Here is a 27,773-nt window from a genome sequence, read left to right on the forward strand (position 1 = left end):
TCGTTTCTAGAGTCGGTTTTATTTAATAAAATAAAGTACAGCGATCATCCGGCGGTGGACCGGCGTCCCGAGGGCATGGGGCACTCCTGCCGCAGTCCCGGCCCGGGGACAGCCCCCCTTCCCGGGCTGGCGATTCTACCTGGCGAGTGTGTGGGACCGGTACCGAGCATGCGGCCACCAGAGCTGCGGGCCCCGGTGAGCAGCAGAGGAGCATGCGGGCGGGCTGCGGTGCCCGAACTAGCTAGGGACCCCCGGGGAGGCCGGGCTGGGCAGGCAGACGGTGGCACGAGAACTGGTGATGGGGAGAAAAGAGTAGGTGGTGTGGGGAGGTGCCGGGCGCTGCCCCGTGCAGTGCGAAGCCAGGGTGCCCAGCAGCGGAGCAGCCAGCTCAGTTGGAGGAGAGCAGGGAGCTGTGAGAGGACAGGTCCATGCTGCTGGCGCTCAGGCCTCTGCTCTCCGCACGGAGGCCTTGGGTGCCCTGGAAAAAAAATACAGTGCCCATGAGGTACCTGCAATCAATCCACCCTCATGTCCCAAAGCTGCTATCCCAACTTCTACATCCCTTGCCTTGCAAGCAGCCCTGGTGCTGCTGTCATGCACAACAGCTGCTGCCTTTGATCCCAATCTATGGTTGAGTTTTGTGGGGAAGAAGGTGGGTACTTGTAAAGTGACATCTTCGGATTCAGAGCTCTGACCTCAGACAAGGGGCTACAAGTTCAGGGGTTCTGACCTCAGACAAGGGGCTACAAGTTCAGGGGTTCTCAGCGCTGCACCTGGAGCCCACCAATATGCCCCCTACCCCCTGTACCGCTGGCCACACAGCCCCCAGCCTCACACACAGTCCTGTACCAGCCCCACCACTCACACCGTGCTTACCTCAAACGAAGCATCACTAGACTTGTGCAGGTAATTTAAGGATGCAGCTCGTTTCATGCTGTAAGAAAGCAGAGGAGAACAGATATGATTGTGCTGTGAGTGGCCAGACCCAGGCAAACAAGCTGGCAGGGCCCCCATCTGCCCTGTATGCAGCCTGACCCTCACACGTACCTGGTGTTCCTTGGCTCCAGGGGGCCATTGCCCTGCAGTTTCTTGACCAACATCTCACTGCTCCTCCGTATCACATCCCGGATTTTTCCCAGGGAGCTGCTGCGCTGGAGAGTGCCACTGCCATCCTGGACACAGAGACACAAGCCAGGGTGATGCCTGAGTGGCACTGATCAGGCTCTGGCATGCTGCTGATGAGTGGCTGGAACTGGCTCCAAACATCCTCTTGCGCACTTGCACTGAGGGTTTAGCCCTGGCCCAAAGCAGACTTACTGCTCACTACATGGCTTCCCCTCACCTGGTTCTCCACAGGACATGACAACCGTGGAGTCAAGACCCCTGCTGCTATTGCCTGGCTCATCCAACCTGATACTCCCTCCTGCCCAGTGCAAGCTCAACACCCAGATAGGCTGCAGCACAAATGGCACTGGCATCCAGCCCTGCTCGAACATGTCACAGTTCCATCAGCTCCAACAGCTCAGGCAGCAACGACCAAGGAGGCCCCGGTGGCCAGGGAGGCAACAAGCCCTGTTGGGAGTCCCAAGATTAGGGATACTTTTGTATACTTTGTCTTTCAAGCCAGGACAGGCCACTTTCATTTCAAGGACTCTCTCCTCATTTGCTGCTGGCTGGAGACCATCCTCATCCTCCCCCTCCCCTTGCCCTTCTTCACCACACCATCACCATTCCTCTTCTCTGTCCAGCATTCATACAGATGCACACTCTGATCCTGCAGACTCAGTCACATCACACAAGACCATTTCACATTGCACAGACAGCCTTGTCCCACCTCTAACACCACCAAGACAATTGGCTTTGAGCCATTAGAGCAATTCAGGCAGCTCCTCTGGGGATGGATTAACACAGCTGCACCAGCAGGCACCACTACTCCTAGGCCCCTCAAGTTTAGCTGCATGCAGCCCCAGCAGCTGCCCCAGGGGTGGCACTTTGCAGGGGGCTTTTCACACCTGCCTGCTTTTTTTTGAAGACCAAAACCAGCCTGAAATATTATTCCCAAGCCTGTTTCCTCCTGCATGCCTCCAAAATTCCCCAGTATCCAGTGAGGCACTCTCAGCCCCTGACAGGCTCCAGTCCACCTCCTGCACTTTGCTCCACATGCATTAAAGGCACAGGTTGCCAGCATGACACCACACCATGCCACCGTGTCATCATGCCACCACACTCTTCCCCTGTGGCCTGGTCTGCTTGTTACAAAAGGTTGTGACACCACTGCTGATGTGGAATTACTTTTGCTCTGGTGGCCTGGTAACAGCAGTCTTCCCTGCTCCTGCTTTGAATGTCCCTTGGAACACTGGGGCAGAAGAAAAGGAGGTAAATTGAAAGCAAAGCCCTTTTACTCCTTAGGAAGATGTGAAGCACTCCAAATAACCAAAATGCCTTGTGGCTCAGGCTAGCAGCAGCAATTACCTCTGCACTGCCCAAGCAGCTCTGCAGGTAGGCAAGGTCTCTGCCTTAGGCCAATCACCCCCTGGTGCTGACCATTACAAATTGTGGCCCTTGGGGAAGCTATTCCAGCACTCCTCTTCTCCGATTACTCAAAGCTGATCCAGCCCTAGACTGTTCTCTAACAGCTGACCAGGACTTCTCCTTACCAGCAAGCCTTTTTCCTGGTATTCATCTCATCCCTTCTTTGATAAAACAGATGCATTGAACTTCTTCATATTCTCATTGGGATGATGGGATGAGGGTTTTCCAAATTGAGAACCATGTGTTGCTGCTGCAAAGGGACCCACTCACCAGAAATGCAGAAAGCACCCAAAGCAGCAAAGTAAACAATTCAATTCCTGCATGAGGCATCCCAGGCAGGTTTTGGATGAGCTGAATATCAGAGTGTAGCATTAGCAAAGATGAGGAGATGTCTTTTGCCTCCCCACCAGACTTACACTGGGTCACCACTCTCCCCTGCAGGGTACTGCTATGCCAGGTGCTGTTGTTTTTCCCAGGGCACACAAGCCAGGGGTGGAAGAGGGAACACAGCTGGGACAGGGAGGCAGGAGTAGGGTACAAGGGCAGCAGAATCAGGCCAGTATGCTCTTGTACCAGGGTTGGAGGATAGTGCCACATTTTCCCAGCTGCAGTGATGCAGACTGACTGCAGACCAACACCAGAACCAAATGCTGCTGCATGCTGGGTTAAAAATAGCCTCTCTTCTCCCCCACTCCCTTTTCTGATGGGTTATTTTTAACCCAGAACATTTATGGGTTTGGTTTGCCGCAGAGCCCCCACCCCATTGCACCCACCAGGATGAGAGAACTGGAGAAAAAAAAAAAAAAAAAAAGCAAAAAAAAAAAGCAGCTCCACCACTGAGCTCCTCTCCCCGGCATGCTCCCACCCTGCCTAATGCATGGAGGCAAAGGACTCCAGGATTTGGCAGCACGTAGAGCTCAGCACTGAGGGACACAATGAGGTATTTCTTTGGCTAAACAGAAATGCCTTTTGGGGAAGGTCCAAGCTCAGATGCCCCAGGGCAGCCCTGCCACACATGGTTACAGAGCTGAGGTTAGCAGCAACTCCAATTTGGAGGACAGGGAAAATTGTAGTGGAGCTGGGTCCTTCATCTCTAATGCTCAGCCTGGGGAGGGGAGCCCTGGGAGCAGCACATGCCCCTGTACACACACAGATAGACACCAAGCAGCCCCAGACCTGCTCCAGCAGCACTGGCACCCACCACCCAGGGCTGACCGACGCTGGCCTACAGAGCATGGAAAGAAGCACAGGGCAGCGATTTGGGTCAGTCTACCTTTAATTAGAGGTATGGTTCTTACAGCACCAGATCCGGGACATGGCAAAGCAAAGGGGCAGGTGGCCCTGAGGTCCAAATGTACGCTGCACTGGGAACTCATCACTCTCCAGAAGCATGGAGCAGCACTGGGACAGAGAGGCAGGGAAGGTACAGCCCTGCAGCACTCAGCCCTCAGCTCCACACCCCATGGTCCTGAGGACAAACTTCCTTTCAGTAAGCACAAGCTCCCAGGGGACCAGCATGCATGCATCCCAAGGCTCTGCATGACCACAGTAAAGCCAGGCCCAGATAAACACAAACACATTTAGTATCACAACCTGCCAGATGACTAGCATAAAGAAAGGATCTAGCTAAATAAACACAGAGGAGTCCTGTGCTGGCCCTTGGGCTCTGTCCTGCTGCCTATCACCTCCCCAGCTTTCTCCCCATACAGGAGGGCCAGGGAGGTTCCTTTCTTATAGGAGGTGGGATGAGAGTGTACAGTCAAGGATGTAAGACCCAAGACAGTGGAGGTCTGGCCCTGGGACACAGTCCATATCCCTGTAATGACTAACAGCACCAGACCCTGTGAAGGCCTGGAGCCATCACAGGCACAGAGCCACCCCCACAGGGTCAGCACTGTGACTCTATTTGTAACAGGCTTACACATTTCCCACCCACTTGGCTAGGGACAGCAAGACTGCAGTCAACCCCACAGACCTGGAGAAATCCAGCCTTCTCTCCTGCAGCAACCTCCCTCCAGCCATCCTATCTGCTCCCACCTGCTCAGAGCACCTCCAGCCCTAGCCCTTTGCTTCCTCACATCCATCTTTGCACCTTCTTTTTCTCCCAACCACTCTGCTCCAATCCAGGCCATTCCCCATCTCAGCCACTTCTAATGGTCTGGGGTCTGCCCCTTGCAAAAAAAAAAAAACAACAAAACAAAAACAACAAACTCACCTTTCCTCCTACCTCTCTTCTGCTTTCAAGGAACAGCAAACAACTTCACCCCCATTTCTCCCACCAGCCACACCTAAGAACCCTGTAGCAATGGGGGGCTGATTCACCCCTTACTGCCAGATGACGAACCTGGCTATAGCATCCAGGCAGGAAGTTGTAGCCAAACATGTTTGTGCTCGCCAGTTCCAGTATACAGTCCTTGGCTGTTGCCCCCTCACCTCATCTAGGATCTACAGTAGCTCTATGGACTGCCCTACACTCCTGCACCCCTGCAGAGACCTACACACTGCTCCTGGGTCACAGAGCTCAGCAGAGAGGAGGGCAGCAAGATAGGGATTGCCCTGTGCTGCAGGGAGAGCCCATCTCACTAGGAACCAGCACAGGTTTGCTACAAGGCACTAATATCAGCTAAGCCTACAGGGAAGAAAACAACTGGGCACATGACAGCCCTGCCTAGGCCAGGTCTCATTGCCCTGTAACAGCCCTCCATCTTCAGGCCTCTGTAGAGATGGAAGGAACAAGCTAGGAGGGCTGAGGATGTCTAGTGACAATGGAGTAGGCAAGTCTGGAGTGAAGACAATCCCCTGCAGGCCTGGGCCCCAGGGATGTGCAAGGGCAGGCCAGGGGTGGGGGCATGCAAAGGGACGGTGGCTCATCACCCTGGCCTGGGGGAGCTGGCAGCTCCTTGCAGATTCTTCCTGCTCTTGCTGGCCACGGGACTGGAGCTGGGCCATGCGGCCAGGCACTCCTGTGCAGGCGTCGCGGTGCCCTCGCACGCCAGCAGGGCTGGGGGACTGGCGTGGAGCTCTCGCCGAGGAAGGAGGGGTGGTGTGGAGGAAAAGTCGGAAGATACAACACAAACATCCAGGTGACTGCGGTGGAGGGGAAAGAGGGAGTCTCGGGAGGCATTTAAGCCTAGTGCACAGAGAGGAGAAAGACACAATTTATAAGGCTATGAGGTTGTAGGTCATCTAGGGAGCAGGTGGGACAAGGCCCAGACTGCATGCAGAGACTACAGGCCACATCTAGGCTGGCAAAAATTCTTGTGAGGCTGAAACTGCAGCCTCACTGCTTTGCTAGTGGGCTTAGTGGGCTGGCAGGGACAGTTTAGCTCAGGGAGGAACAGTCTGCTCAGGAGCACAGAGTCTCCTGCTCTGAGGGCTCCCTGCCCTTGGGCCTTGGGTACCTGCCAAGGCCTCTGCACCACAGATCTGGTGCCATCCCCCTGTTCTCACATCCCAGTTACCTAGGCAGCAAGCATCTGGTCCGGGCCCTGGGGTGCTTCCAGAGCTGCCTATGGGCACAGGGCACCCTGGGGGCTCCCACAGGCCTGCCTGCAGCAGAAGACAGCTAGGGAAAGGCAGCAGAGGCTGCTTTAAGGCAGCACACCTGAAGTCTCTGGACCAACACAGAAAACAACAGGCCCTGACAGACAGGAAAAGCAGGAGCTGCCTCAGCCTTCTTTTGCAGGGAGCTTCAGTACAGTGCAGGGCTGCTGGCTCAGAAGAGATGACTGGCTATGTGTGCAGCAGGCTGGAAAAGGAATCATGTGGCAGGAGCTGTGTCCCCCAGGGTGCTGGTCTGGCCCTCAAATCCTCTGTTTACAGCTGTCTGGGTATGGGGACCTCTGCTAAGACCCCTGGGGAAGGGTCATAGGAGCAGGGACTATTCCCTGGGAATGGCTGTGGGAGAGGATGGCACTGCCTACTTGCCTTAGGATGACCAGCTCACAGACCATGACCAGTGCAAAGAGATCACCCAACACCAAGCACAGTCAGGAGGAGCTGCAGAAAGACACCAACCTGCACAGGGACCAGGTGATTCTAATCCAAACCTGCAGCCCCTCCCTCTGTGCTTATCTAGCCCCCATACTAATGAATTCGTGCCTTGCCAGAGCTAAGACCCTCTTTGGTCCTGATGCCAAAACCTGGGGCAAAGGACAGCCTTGCATCTGGTAAAGCTGCTGGGTCCATTTGAAGGTCTGTTTTTCAGATCCCCTTCAGCCACCTCCTTTGTACAATCCACAATCAAGAGAGCCTTCAGGCTTTGGGTGTTGAAGGGCTGTCATGGCAACAGGGAAGAGAAAAGAGGAAGAGAGGGAGCTCATGCAGATGGGGATAGAGTAGAGCCAGGTGGGGAAGGGTTAGTGACAGCAGATGTGAGGGGGCAGCAAAGGACTCTATGTGTCTTCCATGTGCAAGGCTGCAACAACCCCAGCTACTCTATGCTCTCAAAGTTTGCAGAAGGAATGTAAGCATTAACAGCTCCAGCAGCCCTTGAGCCAAGCACCCACCAGCACCATGCTCACTTGTTGCCTCTTCTCCATCCTCCTACTTGCAGGAGACAGAAGACACCTGATCAGCCCTGGATCACTACCTTTCTCCAAAGTCAGTGAGAGTGACCAAAGTCACCTTCAGCCACAGAGCGAGCCTAGACAGGTTCAGGTTGCCCTGTCTGTGCCTCAGCTAACACCAGTCTCTTGCCTCCACTAGTCAACCCAGCTTGCCATCCTGCAAAGACCTGCCTTTTATCCCCTCTGCTTGGCTAGAGCCTACCAAGGGCACAAGACCAGGAGAGGGGAACAGTAAAGATGCTGGCTACAGACTATTCCTGTACCCTGCAGTCAGTCAGTCACAGACACACCAGGCATATCGCACACACACAACCCTGCCCAGGCTCAGCATTGTCAGTGGCACAGTGCAGGACAGACAGCCAAATGGCTCTAACAGGCTGGGTGAGCCTGAGATGCAGCTGATGTCAGGGCCTCCAGAGGGGAGCAGCAGGGAGAGATGTTAATAAGGTTACAAGCCTAAGATTAAGGGCAACCCAGGACCAATTCATGCTGGGCACTGCCAGGGCCTGGCAGCTCCCTGGAAGCAGGAACCCTCAGCTGGGAATATATATTCTGTACATCAGAAGCCAGACCCAGACACGCACCTTTGTGGGCTGCCTGGCTCATGCCAAGAAAGGGGAAGGAAATGTGCAGGGAATGAATGGAGGCAGACAAGGATGCCACGACAGGCCACGCGGGGACAGCCCTCAGCCAGGCTGTCCCTTCCCTCTGGCAGCCGGCTGAGGCCATTCTTGATGGTGTCTTGTACTTACCCCGCTCCATTCCACGCCCATACTCACTTCCTCGCTACCGTCTGTGGCATTCTCGTACTTGACGCTGGCCCCCAGGCTCCGATGTCTCTCTGTGCCATCCCCCTCCTTCAGGATCTCCACCACCTTCGTCTGGTTGATTGGGTCAATGCCCTGCAAGAAGGAAAGGATAAGGAAGAACTGTGTTTTGTCTGTGTTCCTTCCCTCTAGAGATCCACTGTGCCATCACTGTGCTTGGTTCCTGTTCCCTCTCTTGGCCACTGCCTCATCACACCTAAAACTGCCCAGCACAACCAGGATGGAGCCAAATGTCTCTATTTGACCTCTCAGCTCAATGAGTCCCCACAAGGCCATAACCAACTCTATGGAACAAGGGCCTGCTACCCCAAAGCTGACAGTTTTTTCCTTCACATTTTGAAGCGTGAAGGATTTAGCTGTCCTTCAGTCTTTTGTACTCGCTGCTTACCGCTCCTACTTTATTATTTGTGGTTTGAGGAGAGTTTAAGTCAAGAGGTACTCTAAGAAATTCTAGGTATTTTTTGCCTCTGGACAAAAAAAATAGTGTGAAGAAAACATCCTAGTAAGAGTAGTTCTCTCCAATAGCTGACAAAGCCTGGTAACCTGCCTTAACCCAGCTGAAGTATTTCTGCACTCAGTGACCCATGCCTTCCCCACACATGGACATCTGCTCCATCCACACATGCACTACCCCACACACCTACACACATGTGGACCTCTGCACAAATGCATCCCCAACCACCAAGACCCTCTGGTGTCATGGGAACGTAAACCAAGAACATCAGGAGAGTCTCTAACCACACCCCAACCAAAGGCAGTGCCATAAGGTGCCACCCCAAGGCCTGCAGTGCCCCTGCACCAGGGAAGGTCCCTCTGGGGTTACCTGTCGCCGGGAGCGAACTGCGCACTCCTCCAAGGTCTCAGCTGCTTCCAGCTTGCCCTGGCGCCGGTACAGCGCACCCAGGTTCCTCAGAGTGGTGTTCACAGTTGGGCTGCAGAAACAGAGGGAAGGTGAGAAGGAGCCCTGAGGACACCCCTCCGGAGTCCACAGCTGCCCACAAGCCAGCTCTCACCTGCTAACCTTACAGGCCTTGTACCAGCCACCGTACTCGGCATAGGGAGCGCTGTCTCTGTGCTTGCTCTACAGGGTGAGGAGAGAAGAGAGCTGTTAGTTTCACACCTACTGCCCCCTCTGGATGCCAGGGTCAGACCCCAGGCTGCACCCCTGCACCAGCCCAACCTTTGGAAACTATATGCAAATATGCAACCTTTGGTGACAATATGCAAATACAGTGATGAAGCCTAGCAGTTTCCTGGTAGGAAAGTTAAAAGCATGTTTGCTGATTTGGGCCACAAGCAAAAGTGGTATCCTAGTTTCAGGAATGAGCATAATCCCATCTCCTCACCCCCCTTCCATGGTACCAAAGGCAGCAGGGACAACACAGCCTATTGTCATGGCATAATGGAGGGCATGACACCCTAACCAAAATGCAAAAGGGAGACAAAACCCCACAGACATGCCAGTCACCATGGGCACTAAATCCCTCAGTCAGGACTAGCAAAGCAATCAGCCAGCCACATCCCAGCCTTTGGCCTACCAGGTCAGGCTTGCCCTACAGCAGCTCAGCCCAGTGAGCTACCCCATGCCCAGTCTTTGCACCCCAAAGCTGGCTGGCTGGCCCTGTCCCAGCCAGCTGCAAACGGCCTGCTGGCCAGAGCAATAGCACAGGGGGCAGAGCCTGATGCTCAAGGAGGAAGATCTGGACAACCCATGCTGCAGGGCAGTAGCTGCTAGCCCTGGGTCCATAGGACCATGGCACCAAGCAGGTGCAGGGAGCCACTGCTCCACAGCACAAGTTACTCTCTAGCCCAGAAGAAACTGTCTCCATGGGGACCATTGCTCTCACTCAGTCTCACAGCACCTCTCAACTCTTTATCCCACATACCAAAGTCTCTCTGTAGGACCATGTATTTTTTCACACCAGAGCCTACATAGCCTGGGCAGGCACCAGGGACAGGGAGTTCAGGACTCAATATATCTCTTCTGTAGAGGCGGCCCTAAAGGGTGTCTGAACCTAACAGGAAAGGTGTCAAATCCTCTAGGGCAGATAAAGCCTTGAAGGCCAGAGCTGCCAGCTGTGCCCAAAGCCCTGCTGATGGCATGAACTGGCCTCCCTTTGCTGCCAGGAAAGAGGGGCAAGGGACAAAAGTAGTTAAACTCTGTCAAAGGAATTTCATACATTTTTACAGAAGATATGGAAACAGCACAAGGCAGAGCACATCAGCCCCAGCTCCTGGGCCAGGAGTACAAGCAGGTCTGTGACTACTGCTGCTGCCTGGACAGAAATTACAACCCTGCTTTGCCATGGGGCACAGGCACAGCTGCCTTGGGGATGAGAGCCCCAGAGTCAAGGAAAAGGCTTAGCCCTTGCCTAAGACTCACATGTAAAATGAATCTCTTACTCCCTGTGAGTCTGTGACTGTGAATCTCAGCCTGCTCTCTTACTCCATGGCAGAGCTTGCATTATCTGAAGCATAGCTTCATACTACAGCTATCTACATTTGATCCTAAATTCTCCAAAGATACCATCAGAAGAGTCTCAATCCCAGAGGGGGCAAGGGGAGCCAGGTCTTTACTTCAGCTTGGATTTCTCCAGGATGGCGCTGCAGCAAGTGCAGATTCTTTGCAGCAGAGCCTTTGCAGGACAGCAACCAGAACAGTGTAAAGCCCTGCACCGGGAGCCATACAGAGTGTTTCAACAGGATGCTGTGGGAAGCACCTGTCAGTGCCCTGCTTTTAGGACTGATGGGATGGGACTCATCAGTCACTGAGTCAAGCCTGCCAGACTACTGTCTGAACTGTGGAGGGCTGGGGCCTGCTCTGAGGGCCAAAAGAAAAAGGAGAGTCCCACTGCAGGTAGAGGACTAGATCAGAACCCTTCATTCTGCTGCTTCACCCACCTGCCAAAAAAACAGATGGGGCCTTACACTTGGCAAAAACAAAGAGACAACTGCTGCATTTACTGGCCTGGGCTGCAGGACCAACAGTAGCTTTCCTTTCAGCCTAGTCCAAGGCAAGCAGAGTCCATTTCTATTCTCTTTCAGAGGCCAGCTAGGGCCCACCCTGTGCAGAGACCTTTTTCAGATATGGCTCCATTTCCTAAGCAAGGTGACAACAGTAGTTTCTTCTTGACCTCCATTTTTCCCTAGACAGCCTTAGAGCTGCTTCAAAAGCCAGTTATGCTCTGGGTACTGGCAGCTCTTCGGAACAGTGTGCCAAGGCCTTGTGGCACAACCCTCCGCCATCTGCCATCTTCTCTCATCTGCATGCCCAAGAGGGATCAGTCACTAAAGCAGAGAGAGCATGTAGGCATGGCTGAGAGACTCAACAGCCCTGCCCAAGGAAAAGCACTCTGCTCTCTGATGGGCCTTCCCTCCCTGCTGGCCCAGGAAACAGCAGTGTTATATCCTCCCTCTCCAGCCACCTCCTGGCCTTGGCAGCTCTTCAGCCTGCAGCTTCTCCAGGAAGGAGAAGATAAGAGATAGGCTATGATAAGAGATGATCAAACCTCCTGGGATCAGACTCACCTTGCTCATCTCCTCTCTCTCTTCTGCATGCATCCAGATTGGCTTGTGTTCATCTGTGTGGGGAACAATGCAAAACAGGTCCACTCACCACCCCATGCTGTTGTTTGCCTCCTGTACAGCCCAGACCTCTGTCCCCAGAGCTAGCACCTCATCAGAGGGAAGTGACACTACAGATCCTCCCCCTGGTCCATAGCCCAGAGTCCCAAGAAAGGCAACTGACACTGCAAAGGCAGGACAGGAGAAGGGAAAAACAAGACCTCCCAGCAGAAGTAAATGTGCCAGGTGCACAGGAGAAACTTCAGCCTATGCTTGAGCATTTACTATTCCCAAGCCTCTAAAGACTGGGTTGAAACTCCTGAGAGAGGAGGGGGAGCAGCATAACACACTAGGATGGCAGCATCTCAAGGACTACCCAAAGCAGGGGCCCTACAAGGCATTCCATTCCTCAGTCTGGGCAACACTAGAACCAGACAAGTCTAGGCTGAGAACCAGGAAGTCCCATCCCAGCCCCAAGGGCTTCTACTGTACAAACCATCCACAGAGCCAAACTCCTTCACATGAGCACGGGTAAGGATCTCCTTATACAGCACCTCTGCATCTTTGTATTTGCCTTGCTTCAGGTAACAGGAAGCCTGCAAACAAAACAAAACAGCTCCAGCCCCACCGGGAAACAGATTAACTCTGGCCACCTCTTGCAGCTATTGCTCTGTCTCTAAGCACCAGGCAATGCTCACCTCTCCCACAGCACCCCTCCCCAACACCACATGGTCTCTCCTGAGTGCCTCACCAGGTTGTTCTTGGTCTTGGCCACATTGGGGTCATCAGGACCCAGGCAGCTCTCATAGATCTCCAGGGCCCGGCAGTAATAGTACTCCACTTCATCATACTTGCCCTGGTTCTGGCACAACAGGGCTAGGTTGTTCAGCTGCTTGGCCACATCAGGATGGTCTTTGCCTAGAACCTGGGTGAACAAAAGAAGAGAAGCCACAAAGACTGCAGAGGACTCCTGGAGTTAGTAGACACTGGAGTCCCCCCAGCACATGCCTATGCCAGAAAAAAGCCAAGGTTTGGAAAGGCAAGGAGGAGAAATTCCAGCTTCCACCTCCTGGCAGGCCTCTCTAGGGCTGCAAACACTGGAGAGACAGGAAAGGTGGGGTCATAATGAGCAGCTGAACAGACTAGATAGGCTCTGGATCACCCACATGCATTGAGGTAATGGGAGAAAGCCCACAAAGAGAGCTGAAAGGAGAAAGAACATGGAAGACTCGTACCTTTTCACGGATCTCCAGGGCTCGCTTACACAGTGGCTCTGCTTCTTTGTATTTTCCTCTCTTGCCATAGAGAACAGCCAAATTGTTCAAAGTCGCTGCCACCTACAGAGACAAAAGCTTCTCTGTGAAACAAGCAAATTCCAGTGGGATCAAAGAAGGGGCATAAGTAACAGTACTCGTGACTGTCCCATTTCTTCCATGCCTGCAGTACTGCTGCTTCTCAAGAGAAGGGGGTTCAGAGACAGAAGGCTGTCCTGCCTTCGCAGGATCCAAGAGAAGCCAACTCCTTACAGGCCATATTGAACCAGCCAGCAGGAAATACTGAAGCAGTAAAGCACTGCTGGAACAGTGCCCAGCAGCACCCAAAGGTGAAGAAGTGACTGAAAGAGGAGAGAGACACTCACAGCTGGGTGGTCTTTGCCTAGAGTCTTCTCACGGATAGAAAGAGCATCATTCAGGAGGTGTGCTGCTTCTTTGTATTTGTTCTGATCCCTGCAGAGCAAAATCAACCAGTTATTTGGGATTTGGATGCTACAGCCCAGAGCAGGCAGAACTATGAACAATGCTCCTTCCACACAGACCCAGCCTTCACAGTACTTTCATTTTTCCATTCCTCCCTGCTTTAGTCAGTCCCTAGTTGTATCTGGGAGTTTGGCAAACCAAATACCCCATCTACGCCAAAACCTTTCCGAAAGGCAAACCACTGGAAGTTTGAGGAGCCCTGGGATGTACTGTAAAGGGAAACAGGAGATGCAGAAAGCAGCCCAAGCTCAGTCCTGCCCTTCCCACCATGCTCACCTGTACACTAATGCTAGAATGTTGAGCATGGTAGCCACATCAGGGTGATCATGGCCTGATGTCTTCTCCAAGTCCTCCAGAGCCTGCTTGCAGAGCGGCACAGCCACCTCATAGCGTCCCTGGGAGGCGTACTGGATGACAAGGTTGTGGAGGGTGCGCAAGCGTGCAGGAATCTCATAACCTCCCTGCTGGGCAGCTGCCACAGCACTGCTATGCTGGTGGGGCACTGTGGGCACAGAAATAAACACAGCACAGTTGGCCCAGCAGGCTTGAACAGAGACAGACAGCATCCATGCACAATCAAACACTTACATCCAGGACCATGCTCCTCCTCCTCATTCGGGAACAGGTCATCCAGAGAGTCCTTGGTGGAGTCACCCTCCTTCTCCTCCTGAGAGGATGAGAATCACAAATACTGTTGGTTCGCAGCACAGACAGCAGCAGCCTGGGCTGAGTCAGTTGCCAAACTCTCAGCCCTTCTGTAACCCAACAACACACTCAATTTCTCCTGCTGTCTCTGCCACCATCTCCCCCCACAAAACAAAATCCAGAGACTCTGCCTCATGCAAGCCCCCTTCTAGATGCATTGCTGTGCATGAGAAGGGGAAAAATCCAGGGCAATGTCATCACATGTAGGCAGTTCTCCTGCACCCATAAAAGCAGCTGCTCAAAAGGACTGGGGCATACCGAAGGTGAGACATCCTCATCATACTTCTTCAGCTGGTTCATGAACTCAAGGTGTTTCTTTTCCTCCTCCAGCTGAGCCACGGTCTGCTCACTACGCTGCAGCTTCTGCTGGGTGTTGGCAAGCTCATCACGCAGCCACTGGTTCTCCTGGCACAGTCTCCGCACCTGAGCGCGCAGCTTCTGCTTCTCTGACTCCACGGCGTTCAGATGGTTAGACAATGCCATCATCACCTTGTTAAGAGTCTCAGTCAGTAACAACCACAACATCCTGTCTCTCCCTCACACGCATGCTTAGGGCCCATGCTAGCCTTCTACACTTAGCCCCTTCCCACCCCTGTAGCTTATGGGAAATGGCCACGTGCCTACCCTTCCTCTGACAGTCCCAGATAACACCTCAGGGATCACCCACCACTCTCACCTGAGCTTCTCCAAGCCCCAGTTCTATCATCTCCACTGACTTGCGGAGCAGGTTGGATTTCTCATGTACAAGATTGGCTTCTTCATCCTTCTTCAGGCACTTGATGGTCTCCAGCAAGCTGTGCAGGATGGAGTTGTGTTCATTCTTGAGTGCTTCCAGCCCTTGCATTACCAACTTGGTGTTGGAAATTATCTCCTCTTGGCTCAGCTTGTCCAGTTTCTCCTCCCTTGGGTACACCATGGTGGACATAGTCCTGCTCCTGCAGCCCTACACAGAGACGAAGGCAAAACCTGAGTGCCCTAGAGTTGTTTCAGAGAGCCAAAAATCAGACACAAGTATCACAACCTCCTTCAAGTGTCCGATACAGCATTTAACTGATTGCCTACTCTGAGCCACTCTCCTTCCCCTCTCCCTTTGGCAGCAGGCAGCTGTCAGGGCACGTGCCTCTGCTTTTGTGGCCAGGAGTGCTGGCAACCAGTGCAGGTGGCCCACGTGGACAGGAGACAAAAAGGCTACAACCAGTAACCTCCAACACCCCCACACTCCCAGCAGGGGGAAGACTAATTTAGCTTCTGTTTAAGAGCAGAGATTTGTGGTTGGCAGCTGGGGTTGCAATCTACACCCCTTCTGTCCACAGACCACTGATGCAGAGAGGCTGTCAGAGCTCAGCACCTCTTCTGACTGCAGAAGAAAGGAAATGTAGAGAGGAATGCCAGCTCAAAGCTTTCTGCTTCCTCAAAGGAAAATCTCATAGAAGAGCATCTCAGACAGGGAGGTATCAGCGGTATTACTGTGCCAAAATACCAGAAGAGTACATCCTGAGGATCACAGCTTCAGCACAGAACTGCCATTGTGGCACTACGGGACATGGCACCAGCAGGACACACCACACCAATGCCTCACTGGGGAAGATTGCAAATACCAACAGCTACAGTCACACTAACATAATCCTTTTGCAGGTGTTGACTTGAAACACCAACAGCTTTTCCATCTTCATTCACCCTGCTGCCACCCCAAGGACTCCTCAGGATGGCCTAAAAACTCAGTACACCTTCCCTGCCCTTCCCCCCAAATACACAATAGGAAACTACCAGCTACTGCCTTTGCACAACGACACCAAGCACTACAACCCACAATGACAGTGTGGCTGCAAGATCCCTGCATACAAAGCCCAGGAGCTAGGGAAACACAACAGGCCAGAGGCTGAGAGCCACAAGAGGCAGGCAAGACCCTTTATAGCACGATCCTTCCTGCTCCATGACTCGCTCATCTAGCACAGTCACAGTCTCCCTCACCAACTCGGCTCCACCCCAGCAGCCTCCTCACTTTACTCAACAGTAAAGTCACCTCCCACCTTGCTATCAGGTCACTCCAAAACCACCCTTCCATAGTACCCTGCACAGCCAGCACCTGCCCAGCAGCACCTCCTTGCTATGTGGAGCTGGCAGAGGTCTCTGCAACCTGAGTGCCCAGGGCCCTGCTGCCAGGAAGCTGGCAAACTTCCCAGAAGCTACACAGGACGAGGTGAGGGAACTGCTGCCAGCAGATCTGCCTTTGACCTCCTGCTGGACCCACCTCTGCATGGTTTGAGCCCTTGAGCCCTTTGTTCTGCAGCTGCCTTGTGCCTGTTTTACTGAGAGAACAGAAATACTGTCCCAGCTACAAAAACAGAGCAAGCACAGCTCCCTTTTCTGGCAGGGCTCCTCTTCTCACCTGTGCACTCTGCCCAAGTGCTAGGGAGCTGCTGGGTAACAGGCCCTGAGCAATAGAGAGGCCCAGGCTCCTCCTCACTGCAGCGCTTAAAGTGAACATGACAAACAGCACTAGGACAGTTGTTTTAAGTACACACATCTCATTACTAAACCTACTCATCTCCTCCTCTTTAGCCTCATTCTTCCTCCAGTTGTTTTAGAGGCCTTAACTCTTCCTCAACTCTTCTTTGGTTTCTGTTCCCACGATGTACATCCATCCCTCAGGAAGGGGGGCAAACCCTCGACACACAGTGGAGACCTTACTGAACCCCTCAGCAGGGCAGAAACACCTCGTGCCTCTTGAAGACTGGGTTTCTGTTCACACCTCTGAAGTAGAACTGAATCATCCTCCCCCAAAGTCATAATGCTGACTTCACATTCACTTCATGATCTAGCATCAGCACCAATTCTGAGTCATACTTCACTGTATCTTTCATTTTTGAGTATCTGTCATGCACCATATGCAGTTAACCCTGCACACTGGGCATTTTGTACCAAAACAGTCTCATCTGGACCGCAACTTATGCCAGTTTGCCTTGGAGAAGATTATATGATAAGAATAGCATGCAAAACCTCATTAAGGTCAAGACAGAGGACACAGACTACTGTTTCAAAAGGAAAAATATGTTTGCTGGGAATTGGTTGCCATTCATACCCTATATTCCAAACTCATTCTCCAGAAACTGGCAGCTAAGCATTCTGGTCAACAGTTCCCCTGGTTATTCTTTTTCCCACCTTTCTAACACACCTGGAGTAGGGTCAAATGTTAAAGCAATAAGGAAAGCCTTGCTTAATGCACACTTCTGCAGGTGAGCACAACTAGGGAAGAGATGTGCAACAACTCCAGCCCTAGAGAAAAGAGGTTGGAAGTCCAAAAGGTGTTGATGCTGCCTGATCTGGCCAAGCACTCCCATGTTCTGAAATAGGTCCAGACAGCTTTCCAGGAGGCAGGCATTTACCTCTTCCACTGAACCCAAGATAATTACAGCTAAAGGGTTAAATGGCCCCATCACTGGTTCCAGCTTATAAGGAAACACATCTTGACTCACTTGCAAACAGGGAAACAGGCAAGTGGAAGTTCTCTGGATCATAGGCAATGCTTAGGACACAAGAAGATATTCAGGAACAGCCTCATACCCCACAAAGAAAAAACTAGAACTCTGCTCTAAAACACTCACAGGTGAGCAGTACAAGTCCCTGGCCCAACTGTGAAAGTATGGGGCCAACTGTGAAATGCTGACAGTTTACATGGCAGCGTCACTTATGTCCATACAGAGATCTTGCTGCCATCTTTAAACAGTGCAATACAAACACATTGGGAAGAGGAACATGTTACAGGACAAAAAGCCACCAGACCTCACACCTTGCTAGGTAACAGAGTCAGGCAGACAAGACCCAGATCCATAGAAAATCAGCCTCATTAATTCCACTGTACGCAGAGCTACTCCTCAACTGTGAAACTGCTTTGTGTTAAACCATCAGCATCTCTACTACAGCAACATTCTTTCTTCAGCCCTTCCAGCAGAAAATGTTCACACATTTCACAGTCCTCACAATCAATTTGCTTTTAAAACTGCAAAGATTTCAGACTGAGAAGGAAAAATAAATCAAAACATCATCCACAGCATGTAAGACTCATCCTACCCTGCACATACATCCTCAGATCCTCCAAGGCATTCCAAGAGAGGATTTTCTTCTCTCATTGGCTGTGCTAACATCTGTAACAACCTCAACCTTTCTCCCCTAGGGTGACATCCTGGAAGGTTATCTCTGCTAGGTACTAACATGTTTCCATGCTTGACAGTGGACAGAGGATTGTCCAGGCTGGACAGAGGGTGCAAAACCTAGGAACAACACATAGCTTGCTCAACAAGAAAACAAAGAGAAGACTGCTGAGCAGTCATTCGAATGCTACTACCTCTTCTATGACAAAGAAGAGAAACAAACCGACCTTCCAAAGCAGGAATTTCCCCCAAAAAAGCTTATTTCTAGTTCTCCCCAGAGCTGGCAGGCCTACACTTGGTGCTCAACCCTCCAAAGAGGAAACACTCACTATGGCAGCCAACACCAGGGTCAGGCAGGCTGAGGCTTCTGTAAAAGCACTCTTCCTACTCCTTTACATTCAGTAAGGGGCTGAGTGTCCTTCACCCAAGCAGAAAACACTCAGATTTTCTGCAGAGAGGAGGGACGCATCACATTTCGCCTTTTGCAGGGTGGGGCTCAGACTGCAATAGGAAGAAAGAGTGCTTTTCCACCAAGCTCCTTGAGAGATGGAGAGTCCTGTTCCCAGCTTATCCTGCTGCAGTCCTCATGGACCTGCAGGTGTCCCAGCCCAGGCCTCCACCCGCATGTTTCCGCTCTAGTTGGCACATCTTCCCTATTTACAGCGAGCTGCTAGAAGAACCTGCCTTTCCGACAACACCCATCTCATCTCCCCTCTTCTGCTCCCATTTGGAGGACAGGGATGGAACATGCATGCACTGAGCTTTGTGCAGCTGCAGCAATCAGCTGGGAATCCATCAGCAAGTACATCCTGCCAGGCAAAAACCTTCCTCTTGTATTCAAGTGCATAACCACAAAATCGCTAAGCATCAGCAATTTCAGCAGCTCATTTTTCTGCCTCTCAAAATTGCTCCCACATGCAAGACCTTTAAGAGAAAAGAGCTGGAAGCTTCACTGCTTCTATCTTCAACCCACAACATCTACAAGAATGCCAGATTAAATGGGTCCAAGTGAATCTTAAAGCTTAGGTTATGATGCCTAATGCTAGAAGACTATGGGGGTGGGGGAGGAGAAGCACCAGGGAAATCAGGAGTGAACTACAACAGGACTACAAGCAACTTAAATAACACAGTTCTCTGCATGCACAAGACAATAACTGCAGCATCCTTCAAACTGCAGATGGTCTGCCAGCACTTTCTGTAAAGAAGTGAAACAGATATTCAGCAGCAAATTCTTCCGTAGGAGAAGGTGATCCAAGGATATAAGTGATCTAAGGTAGTTGCAGACACCTGGGTTCTGGAAAAAAAGCTTTCTGTGGAAAAGATCAAGTCTGACCCACAGCAAGAACAAGCGACTGCATTTAGGAGATAGACAGCAATGGTTTCCATTTAGAAATGGAAACAGGGCTTTGCTTCGCTTCATCATAATTATCCCAGTCTCCTCCTGTGAGACATGCATTTGCTACCTGGATAAACAGCAAGGTTATATATATATGGGAAGCAAAACGACTTGATAAAAGCAGGGAGGGTTTTTTGTTTTGTTTGCTTTTCCTTGGACCTCTGCCAGCTCATTACTGTTGAGCAACAAAGGGTCTTTGGAATGACTGGTTGACCTCCAACGAAGCTAGAAGTGAGACTGCAAATAAGACAGCAAGTCTTCACTCCTGAGGGACACTGCAACAGAACCTTTTCAGCTTATGCTGAAAAATAAAATAAAGGCAGTAAAAAGCAGAGTGACAAAGTTGCACCCATCACAGAGGCTGTGCCATGAGCACAAATTTCCTTATTTTGATACCACAGTGTCAGAAAGCAAACAGATTGTAGGAGATTACAGTCAGCTGTGCAGAGCCTCTGAAGCTTCCACTGCACAGCCAGGACACACTGACACTGCCAGGAACACCTGCACACCACTGCTAGAAGAGCCACTGTGCTCAGGGTCACCATTCCAGGTCACCTGGAGCAGAACCACAGAAAAGGGACAAACTGGTGCTGCTGAGCTCCACATCCAAGTCGGCATTTCCAGAGCTGCTCTAATAGGAGCAAAACAAGAAATGCTGAGGTTCACATGAGGCACAGAGCAGGAATGGTGCTCTGAGATGCCTGCTACCATTCCCAGAAATGCCTGGATGCTCCCTTAGAGCCACTAAGAACACACAAGGAGGACATCAGTCAGGAGTCAGCATTCTGGGAGGTCATACCCAACGTATCTCTGAGCTGTAATTATAGAGCCAAAAGATGTCACTCAAACTCTAATGTCCATAACATTCTCTGCCACCAGTTGTCTCATAACCTTCCACATCCTGTTGCCAAAAAAGGGGACACCTAGAGTCCCATCTTCTGCCCAAAGTTCTTTCCCAATGCCAGCCTCCAGCCTGGACCTTTCCTGCACTGCAGACAGTATAGAGAGTTAAACCAACACACAGATGACTTCAAGTACTATAGAGGGACTGTTATGTTGTTACTTTTCCCTCAATAAGAGTCTGGCTTGAGTATTACTTCAAGAGTATTACTTGGAATGAATGCTTAGAGGTCTTTGGTCCATTCCCTCACTCAAAGCAGGTATCTGATCAGGTATCTGTGTCTAGCTAAAGGACCATCTCCCAGAACGGAGATCCTACAAACTCTTCAGACCCCTGTACCACAACTGAACCATCCTCTTGTGGGAGATAAAAAAAGGTAAGAAAAAAAATTCTTCATCTGAATTCCTGAGATAAACTCAATGCGTTTGTCTTTAGTGAGCACCTCTTCAGCACAAAGGAGCGAGGCACCACAGCACTAGAAACTGATCCCATCCCAGAGAAAGGGAATGCAGGGCCTGCTGCCTTCCAGCAAGGTCCTACAGGGATTTCTGGATTCCCAAAGCAATCCACCTGCGACAACACAGCATGCAGTGAAGGCAAGGTGTCTCACTCACATTCTCCTATGCCCCAAAACCAGGACTCTCCTTGGCATCCAGACATCTCACACAGCTTTGAAGCCAGTCTCCAAGCCCAGAAAGACTTCACCCAACCAGTTTCCCCAGTCCTCAGAGTCATGTATAACAGAGTCCAAGTTGACTGGGGGAATAGGGAGGGCTGTCCAGGGATCATGGCCAGGACTGCTTCTTCCAGCAGCTGACACATGCCAGCTCTAGTTGACTGTGAAGCTCTGGGGTTGTCTTCTGGATACTGGAAGGCTTGTGTTGGGAATGTCTGTGCTAACCAGCAGGCTGCAACAGGCCAAGGGGACCAGGACTAAGGAACTAAGGACTAGATTTGCAGCTCAAGCAGAAGGGCTCTCCCTCAAGGAGACTAGAGCTGAAGGGAAAGAGCATGAAGGGAGCCTCCCAACACTCCTCTCTGTCCCACAAGCTTCAGCTCCCTACCATCCACAATCTCTAATAAAACACATGATGTAACATAACCTTCCTGAAAGCCAGGGCAAGGTGCTGATAAGGTGGCTTTACAAAGACTTGGCCACAGTGACTCATGCTCACACCACAGCAGAAAAATATGGGAGATTCGCATACCCCTCTCACCTTCCAGCCCACAGCTGGAAATGGACAAGACAAAAGGTACTGGTGTTCTGGTTGACCAGAGTAAACAATTCCTATATTATTAAAGCATCATCCAATTCCAGTATGAATATGTACTCTGAGGAAAGGAAGACAGAGCAGGTAGTCTGGTTGGTTTTGTACCAGATCATTCATTCCTTTAAAGTCCAGAAGGATCTCACTCCATTTGTTACTACCAAAGAATTCAAATATTGGAATTAACAAAGGTGAAAAAAAACCCCAACAAAACAACCAACAACAGCACAATCAACCAAGCAAAAAAAAAATAGCACCAATTTTTGCCATTAGCATAAAACCATTTTGCTCTGGTTGTACATCATACTGTTTACAATCCCAGCTGGCTGGGAAAACCTGCCCCTTTCAGCAGGCCATTGGAATGAGAACAGCAGTCATCACCACTCCCACCAGCAAGCTTATGCTGGCACCTCCAGATCAGCTGATAAGACCTTGTTTTTAAACATGTTCATGTCTGCAGCAGCTCACCAAATCCATTCTGCATCTGCTGCGCCTGGGACTACAGCAAAACACCATTAAAACGTGTTTCCAGGCTAGTGGAGACAAGAGCTAAGCAGCTGGAATGCAGCCAGGGCAAGCATTTCTTCCCAGCTTCAGAATCTGATTGGGAGTCTTGCACTATAAAAAACAGAGCGAGAGCCATTACCTTGCCCTGACAGCATGAAGCAGTATTAAAGCAGGCAGCGTAATTCCCAGGAGCCAGTGCATTTGCAGGCATCTGTCTAATGCGAGGGCTATGTACTGGATGTGCCTGAGCAGTACGGGAGATAACCAGGATGCAGATGGGACCAGCAGGAGCTCTGGAGCCACTCAGTGTGCCCTGAAGGGCTCTGGTGTGCCCACACTCCCTCTGTGGTGTACCTGAGGCACCCACAAAGACCAGCTGACTGCAGGCTGCTACTATTTCCAGAAGCAAACAGGTTTTGTAAACCACGGCAAGGCAGGCAAAGTCACAGGGACAAACCTCTACCTGCATAACAAGCAGAGGATCTGTTCTATCTCTGTGTCTCCTGTCTGGCTAGAGCTTTTTGAGGAGCTACATGGCTCTTCACCAGCAAATTAAGCATTTATCCAGCAACTCTGCCAAAGGTCAGAACCTTCCCACATGTCCTTTGTGCCCCAAGAGCCATTTTGGTATTTGGGGTTAATGCTGTTGTTTCAACCTGGACATTCCTGCAAAACAGCAGATGAGGGAACACATGCTTCCTGCTCCTTCTGCCAATTACAGCAAAGCACATCCATGTTTATTTACCCTGTGTCTGAGCTGGCCAGATCTTTGACCTGATGTGTGCCGAACACCACCCTCTTTCCCCACAAGCACAGGCAGGGGTGGGTGCTTTCCACATCTCCGAGGTGGCACAGCAGAGACGAATCCAAGGGCACTAGAGGAGAGCCGAGCATGGAACTGAAGCAGAGTGCCAGAAGCCAGCTATGCAAGGCACTGGAAAGTCTGCTGTTTGTGGTAATGTGCTGCTGCCTCCCACCATTGTGTAGATTTATCCCGGCTGCCTGGCCAGAGCATTCTACCGCAACACCATCCCCCAAGCTCTTTTTCAGACACCTCCTCCCAGGCGCATCCTCTCCTTCACAGAAGCTTACCAGCGATTCCCCCAGCCCACCACCTTTGGTAGGGTGCAACTCCACTCCGGAAAAGCTTAGGAAGCAGTTAATTTAATGAAAAGACGGTTTGGGGCGAAACAAGACTCTTTGAGAGCTACTGCTGTATGACCTGCCTCCGTCATCGTTGCTCCGGCTTTGTCTGGCAGAAGGAGGCACGCCCGCTGCGTATCCTTGAAACAAACAAGACAGAGAAACCCCCTTCACCCCTCAGAACCAACACAGAGAAATTCTGCTCCCACCTGGCTAAGTGAAAGCTTCACAAGGGATAAAAAGTTTTCATCAGCTCTGCCCCAAACTGCGCATCAAAGCGGTCCTTTGTTCCAGGATGGCTGGGCACCCTGCCCGTCTCAGTCACCGGATGGGAATGTCCCCCGCCCCACGCCGCAGAGGAGCGGTACCTGGCTGCCTGCAGCGGCTTGTCCAGCGCCGGTGTTCGCGGAGGCGGCGGAGGAGCGGCGGCCGGGGCGCTGCGCGGCTCCGTGCAGGTCCGTGCGCCGCGCTGCCCCGGCAGCGAGCGGCGGCGCAGGCACCGGCGCTCGGCAGCCAACCACACTGCGGCAGGGGGAGGGGAGGGATGCGGACAGGCTCCGGCAACAGCACGGTCGGACGCTCTCCTGGGAGCGCAGAAAGCGCCGCACACGCCAAGCTCACAGCTCCCTCCTCAGGGATCCACGGGAGCGCCCAGGAGCAGGGCCGAGCCCCCGCAGTGCCGCCAAATGCTGCCCGAGGAGCATTGGCCACCATCGGGCTCCTGATCAGCCCGCCAAAGCCCCGCTCCATCCCACCCTGCATCCTGTGGCGGAAGGTTTTACGTCCTGTTTGGTACCCCCTCGCCTGTGTCCCCAGCGCTGACCACATGCCAGCCCCTAAAGCCAAGCTGCTGTAGCTGCAGAGAGCCCTCCAGCTTCTTGGTTGCCATCGCTGTGCCCACAGCAATGGAGATCTCGGAAGGCTGGAGCCCTGTTGTGTCCACACCAAGCAGTGTGGGGCTGGGCCAAGCACTACTGTGGAGCACTTTTTCTGTCTCCGCCTGCTCTTCTCAGAGAGCAGATAACGACACAGGATCCAGCTTGGATTGTAGCTACAACCATCCCATCCACGGTAACACACAACTGTCATGGTGCTCCCTACGATGTCCCCAGGTACTTATATCTGTCTGAACCGGGTGTTCCTGTACCCTCGCCATGATTCCCCAGAAGGGAAAGGGGTTCAGGTATCCCAAGAGGAACAGCCCAGCCATGTTGACACTCAGGTTCTCTATTGCCTCATCTCACAACACGTACTTCTTTCCTAAAGCACCTTGCTGTCCCCTCTTCCCCAGCTCTGCAGGGCAAACCTGGCAGGCTGCGAGGTACATATACCCATGGCACGCTTACATGTCACATAAGTTATACAGCAGGAGTGCAAACATACATTATTTGTGTTACAGTGAAAGCCATTCCTGGCAATGAAGACACAGACTAAGTATAGAGCAGTGAATCCCGCAGTCTGCGTGCACAGCACCCTGGAAACAGCCATGACCGGGACTTCGGGCTGACCCACAGCTGCCATACACATACGGGAGCTGCTCCTCCCTCGGGGGCTCCCAGCCTCCGCCGGCCGTCCCTGCGTGGCAGTCGGCCCTGCCCGGGGGAGGCCAGGCACACCGAGCCTGCGTACCGGGAGCTGCCCAAGCGGAGCGGACACCGGCAGGGCTCCTGAGCCAGCGGCTCCCCCGGTGCTGGAGGGAGCTGATGCCGTAGGGCGCGTCTCGCCGGCTCCAAAGTCCACAGAGCCGGCAGCGCCCTTAGCGCCGACCCAGCCGAAGCCGGGCACCGTGGGCACGGCCCAAAAGCTGCCCTCGCCCTTGCTCGTTCCGCTGCCTCAGCGGCCAGGGCGCGCTAGGACAGTGCCCGAGCCGTGCCAGCCCCAGCCCCACCACAGGGACCTCCCCAGCTCCCGCGAGGGTCCCACCGCCCCCGCGGCCGGCGGGGCAGCGTCGCGCCGGGAAGGCCGCCCCCGCTCCGGCCTGCGCCGCCGGGCTCCGCGTGTCCTCCCCCAGCCAGGGCCGCCGAGAGGAGCGACCAAGCCCCCGCAACCCCGCCCGTCCAACCTGCTCAACGCAAGACCTCGATGGCGGCCCCGGTCGCTGTCCCGGTCCCGGCGGGGGCGGGGCGAGACCCGCGGCCGGCACCACCCGCCCTCTCAGCGGCGCAGCCCCTTTAAATCCAAGATGGCCGCCGCCTCCGCCCTGCCGGCGGGAGCGCGCCACCTGCCGCTGGCCCCGGCTCAGGCCCGCGGCGGCCCCGCCCCGTCCGCCGGCGCCTTCCCGCGGCCATGGCGGCGCTGGGGCTCTGCCGCGCCTTCGGGGCGCTCCTGCTGTCGGCGGGGCCCCGCCGGGCCCGGCCCCCGGCGCTGCCCCAGCCCTGCCTGCTGGGGCCGGTGTCGGTGTCGGCGCTTGCCGCCTGCCGCGGGCTGGGCGGCTCGGCGCCGCGCTGTACCACGGACCCGCTGTGGAAGTGCCGAACCAAGTACACCGTGCGGCCCGTGGGCATGAAGAAGACGGGCGGCCGCGACCACACAGGTGGACGGGCGGGCGGGCGGGCGGGCGTGGGCGGGCTGCCGGGGCTGTCTGGGCGTGAAGGGTCTCGGTTGAAGCCGCTCCCGTGTCCCGCAGGCCGCATCCGCGTGCGGGGAATCGGCGGGGGACACAAGCGGCGCTACCGCATGATCGACTTCCAGCGCCTGCGCTCCGAGAAGGGGGCCCCGCTGGAGCCCTTCACCGAGAAGGTCATCAGCGTCCGATACGACCCTTGCAGGCGAGTGCGGGGTGTTGGGTGCAGGCTCGGCCCCGGGCCCTGGCAGTCGCGCTAGCCGTGGCCCCCTGCTCACCCGCCGCGGGTTATCCATGCAGGTCGGCTGACATCGCCCTGGTGGCCGGCGGCAACCGCAAGCGCTGGATCATTGCCACGGAGAACATGCAGCCAGGGGACAGCATCACGAGCTCGCCTCACATTGGCAGGATGGCAGGTGCACACCAGGGCTGGGGACAGCTGTGCCGGTCTTGCCAAGGGCTCGTCGGCTGCTCTTTGCTCAACTTGTCAGCTTCTGTCTTCCAGTGTCAGCCAGCGAAGGGGACGCATATCCACTGGGGGCTCTGCCTGTCGGCACGCTGATCTGTAACCTGGAGAGCCACCCTGGGAAGGGAGCGCAGTACATCCGGGCAGCTGGTGCGTCCCCACACAAGGAGCACACTGTTTGTAGGGGTTTGACTGAGCACAAGGGGAGAGGAGGGCAGGGGACACTGCTCTGGGTGGCCAGTGACAGGGAGTTGCCCATCTTCTCCTCCTGTTAGAGTGCAACGCATCCTTCCAGAAAAGCAGGAGTAGCTCTGGCCTGTTGATTCCTCAAGGCCCTGTCTTCAGCAAGGGCTGCATTTAGTACAACAGTGGGGGCCTTTGAGATTTACCAGCATGGTGATGTGCTTGTCACAGGGTTCTGCTGCTCAAGGCAGCTGCCTTCTCTCTTGCCTGCTCCAGGTACTTGTGGGGTGCTGCTGAGGAAAGTGAATGGGACAGCCATCGTGCAGCTGCCCTCCAAAAGGCATATGCAGGTAAAGGAGCTGTGCTGTTCCTGGCTCGACTGCCTGGGCACGCAACCGTGTGTCCCCAGGGAGGGCTGCAGCTCTTCTCTGTCCCCTAGGTGCTGGAGACCTGTGTGGCCACAGTGGGCCGCGTGTCCAATGTGGATCACAACAAGCGGGTGATCGGGAAGGCGGGCCGGAACCGCTGGCTGGGCAAGCGCCCACACACAGGCTTGTGGCACCGCAAGGGTGGCTGGGCCGGGCGCAAGATCAAGCCTCTCCCACCCATGAAAAGCTATGTCAACCTTCCACGGGTCAAAGCAGTGGAGTGATGCCCGGGGCCAATAAAGCATTTTTCATACCACTGAAGTTGCATTACTGATGCCTTTTATGCACAGGGCCTTTCCTCACTTTCCCACGGGTCAAGTTCTGCTGTGTTCAGTCCCTGGTAGGAGTAGGATTGGTGGGAGAGATGAGTGTGGGGCTGTCGACTGCCTTGGCTTGAGTTTGAGGTTGGGGGGTGACTCGGTGCGGTCAATTGGCACAATCCTGACAAACCTAGGTGTAGGACACCCGAGCTCTTCTCTTTACCCTCAGCTTGAGAAGCGGCGAAGGCAAGCAGATGGGAAGGAGGCTTCCAGCCAAGGTGACCGGGAAGCTGGGAATCACGGACCTCAGCGCCTCACTGCTCCCTTGTCACATCCCGAGGTGTCTCCTTAGACCTGAGATCACCTCTGGAGGACATGCAGGTGGTCTGGAACCCAGCTCTTTCCAATGCCTGCCGATGAGAGACTGCAGGAGGCTGTTCTTAGAGGTTTTCATGGTTGTTTATTGTTTCTTATCTCAGGAATGCTTGGTCCAGCGAACAGCAGTCTGCTCGCCAGACGTCCAGGGCAGAATCTGCCTGGCAGAGGCAGGACTT

The 27,773-nt window shown here is 53.5% G+C and overlaps 2 protein-coding genes across 10 annotated transcripts; one reads left to right on the forward strand and one right to left on the reverse strand.

Moving 5' to 3' along the window:
* Positions 1-25,515, reverse strand: KLC4 (kinesin light chain 4). 8 transcript variants are annotated; one of them, XM_056488746.1, is made up of 17 exons: positions 23,688-23,833; positions 23,269-23,459; positions 14,630-14,896; positions 14,212-14,442; positions 13,837-13,915; positions 13,525-13,750; positions 13,131-13,218; positions 12,727-12,828; positions 12,243-12,416; positions 11,988-12,087; positions 11,456-11,508; positions 8,941-9,008; positions 8,751-8,859; positions 7,853-8,002; positions 1,048-1,172; positions 877-934; positions 1-478 (listed from the first exon to the last, which is right to left on the reverse strand). In XM_056488746.1, the coding sequence occupies exons 3-17, from the start codon at positions 14,876-14,878 to the stop codon at positions 389-391; spliced, it is 1,902 nt and encodes a 633-aa protein (XP_056344721.1). In that variant the 5' UTR covers positions 14,879-14,896; positions 23,269-23,459; positions 23,688-23,833; the 3' UTR covers positions 1-388. The 8 variants fall into 8 exon arrangements, with proteins under 8 accessions (XP_056344721.1, XP_056344724.1, XP_056344720.1 ...); XM_056488749.1 differs by having other exon boundaries at positions 7,880-8,002; positions 23,688-23,806; XM_056488745.1 differs by lacking the exons at positions 23,269-23,459; positions 23,688-23,833 and adding an exon at positions 25,382-25,515.
* An 11-nt stretch (positions 25,516-25,526) lies between these two features.
* Positions 25,527-27,215, forward strand: MRPL2 (mitochondrial ribosomal protein L2). 2 transcript variants are annotated; one of them, XM_056488754.1, is made up of 6 exons: positions 25,527-25,852; positions 25,946-26,087; positions 26,183-26,298; positions 26,388-26,498; positions 26,808-26,881; positions 26,971-27,215. In XM_056488754.1, the coding sequence occupies exons 1-6, from the start codon at positions 25,606-25,608 to the stop codon at positions 27,181-27,183; spliced, it is 903 nt and encodes a 300-aa protein (XP_056344729.1). In that variant the 5' UTR covers positions 25,527-25,605; the 3' UTR covers positions 27,184-27,215. The 2 variants fall into 2 exon arrangements, with proteins under 2 accessions (XP_056344729.1, XP_056344728.1); XM_056488753.1 differs by having other exon boundaries at positions 25,562-25,852; positions 26,763-26,881.
* The last annotated feature ends 558 nt before the right edge of the window (positions 27,216-27,773 follow it).

This window comes from Oenanthe melanoleuca, chromosome 3 (genome assembly GCF_029582105.1).
Source record: "Oenanthe melanoleuca isolate GR-GAL-2019-014 chromosome 3, OMel1.0, whole genome shotgun sequence".
Classification (NCBI taxonomy): domain Eukaryota; kingdom Metazoa; phylum Chordata; class Aves; order Passeriformes; family Muscicapidae; genus Oenanthe; species Oenanthe melanoleuca.

Excerpts from the sequence above, each read along its gene's own strand:
- KLC4 (XM_056488745.1), bottom strand. The coding sequence starts at position 14,878 with ATGTCCACCATGGTGTACCCAAGGGAGGAGAAACTGGACAAGCTGAGC. Across the intron at positions 13,916-14,211 it reads ATGAGGATGTCTCACCTTCG|GAGGAGAAGGAGGGTGACTC; the intron begins GTATGCCCCAGT and ends TCATCCTCTCAG. Across the intron at positions 935-1,047 it reads CTGGAGCCAAGGAACACCAG|CATGAAACGAGCTGCATCCT; the intron begins GTACGTGTGAGG and ends GCTTTCTTACAG.
- MRPL2 (XM_056488753.1), top strand. The coding sequence starts at position 25,606 with ATGGCGGCGCTGGGGCTCTGCCGCGCCTTCGGGGCGCTCCTGCTGTCG. Across the intron at positions 25,853-25,945 it reads GGGCGGCCGCGACCACACAG|GCCGCATCCGCGTGCGGGGA; the intron begins GTGGACGGGCGG and ends CGTGTCCCGCAG. Across the intron at positions 26,499-26,762 it reads GCAGTACATCCGGGCAGCTG|GGTTCTGCTGCTCAAGGCAG; the intron begins GTGCGTCCCCAC and ends TGCTTGTCACAG.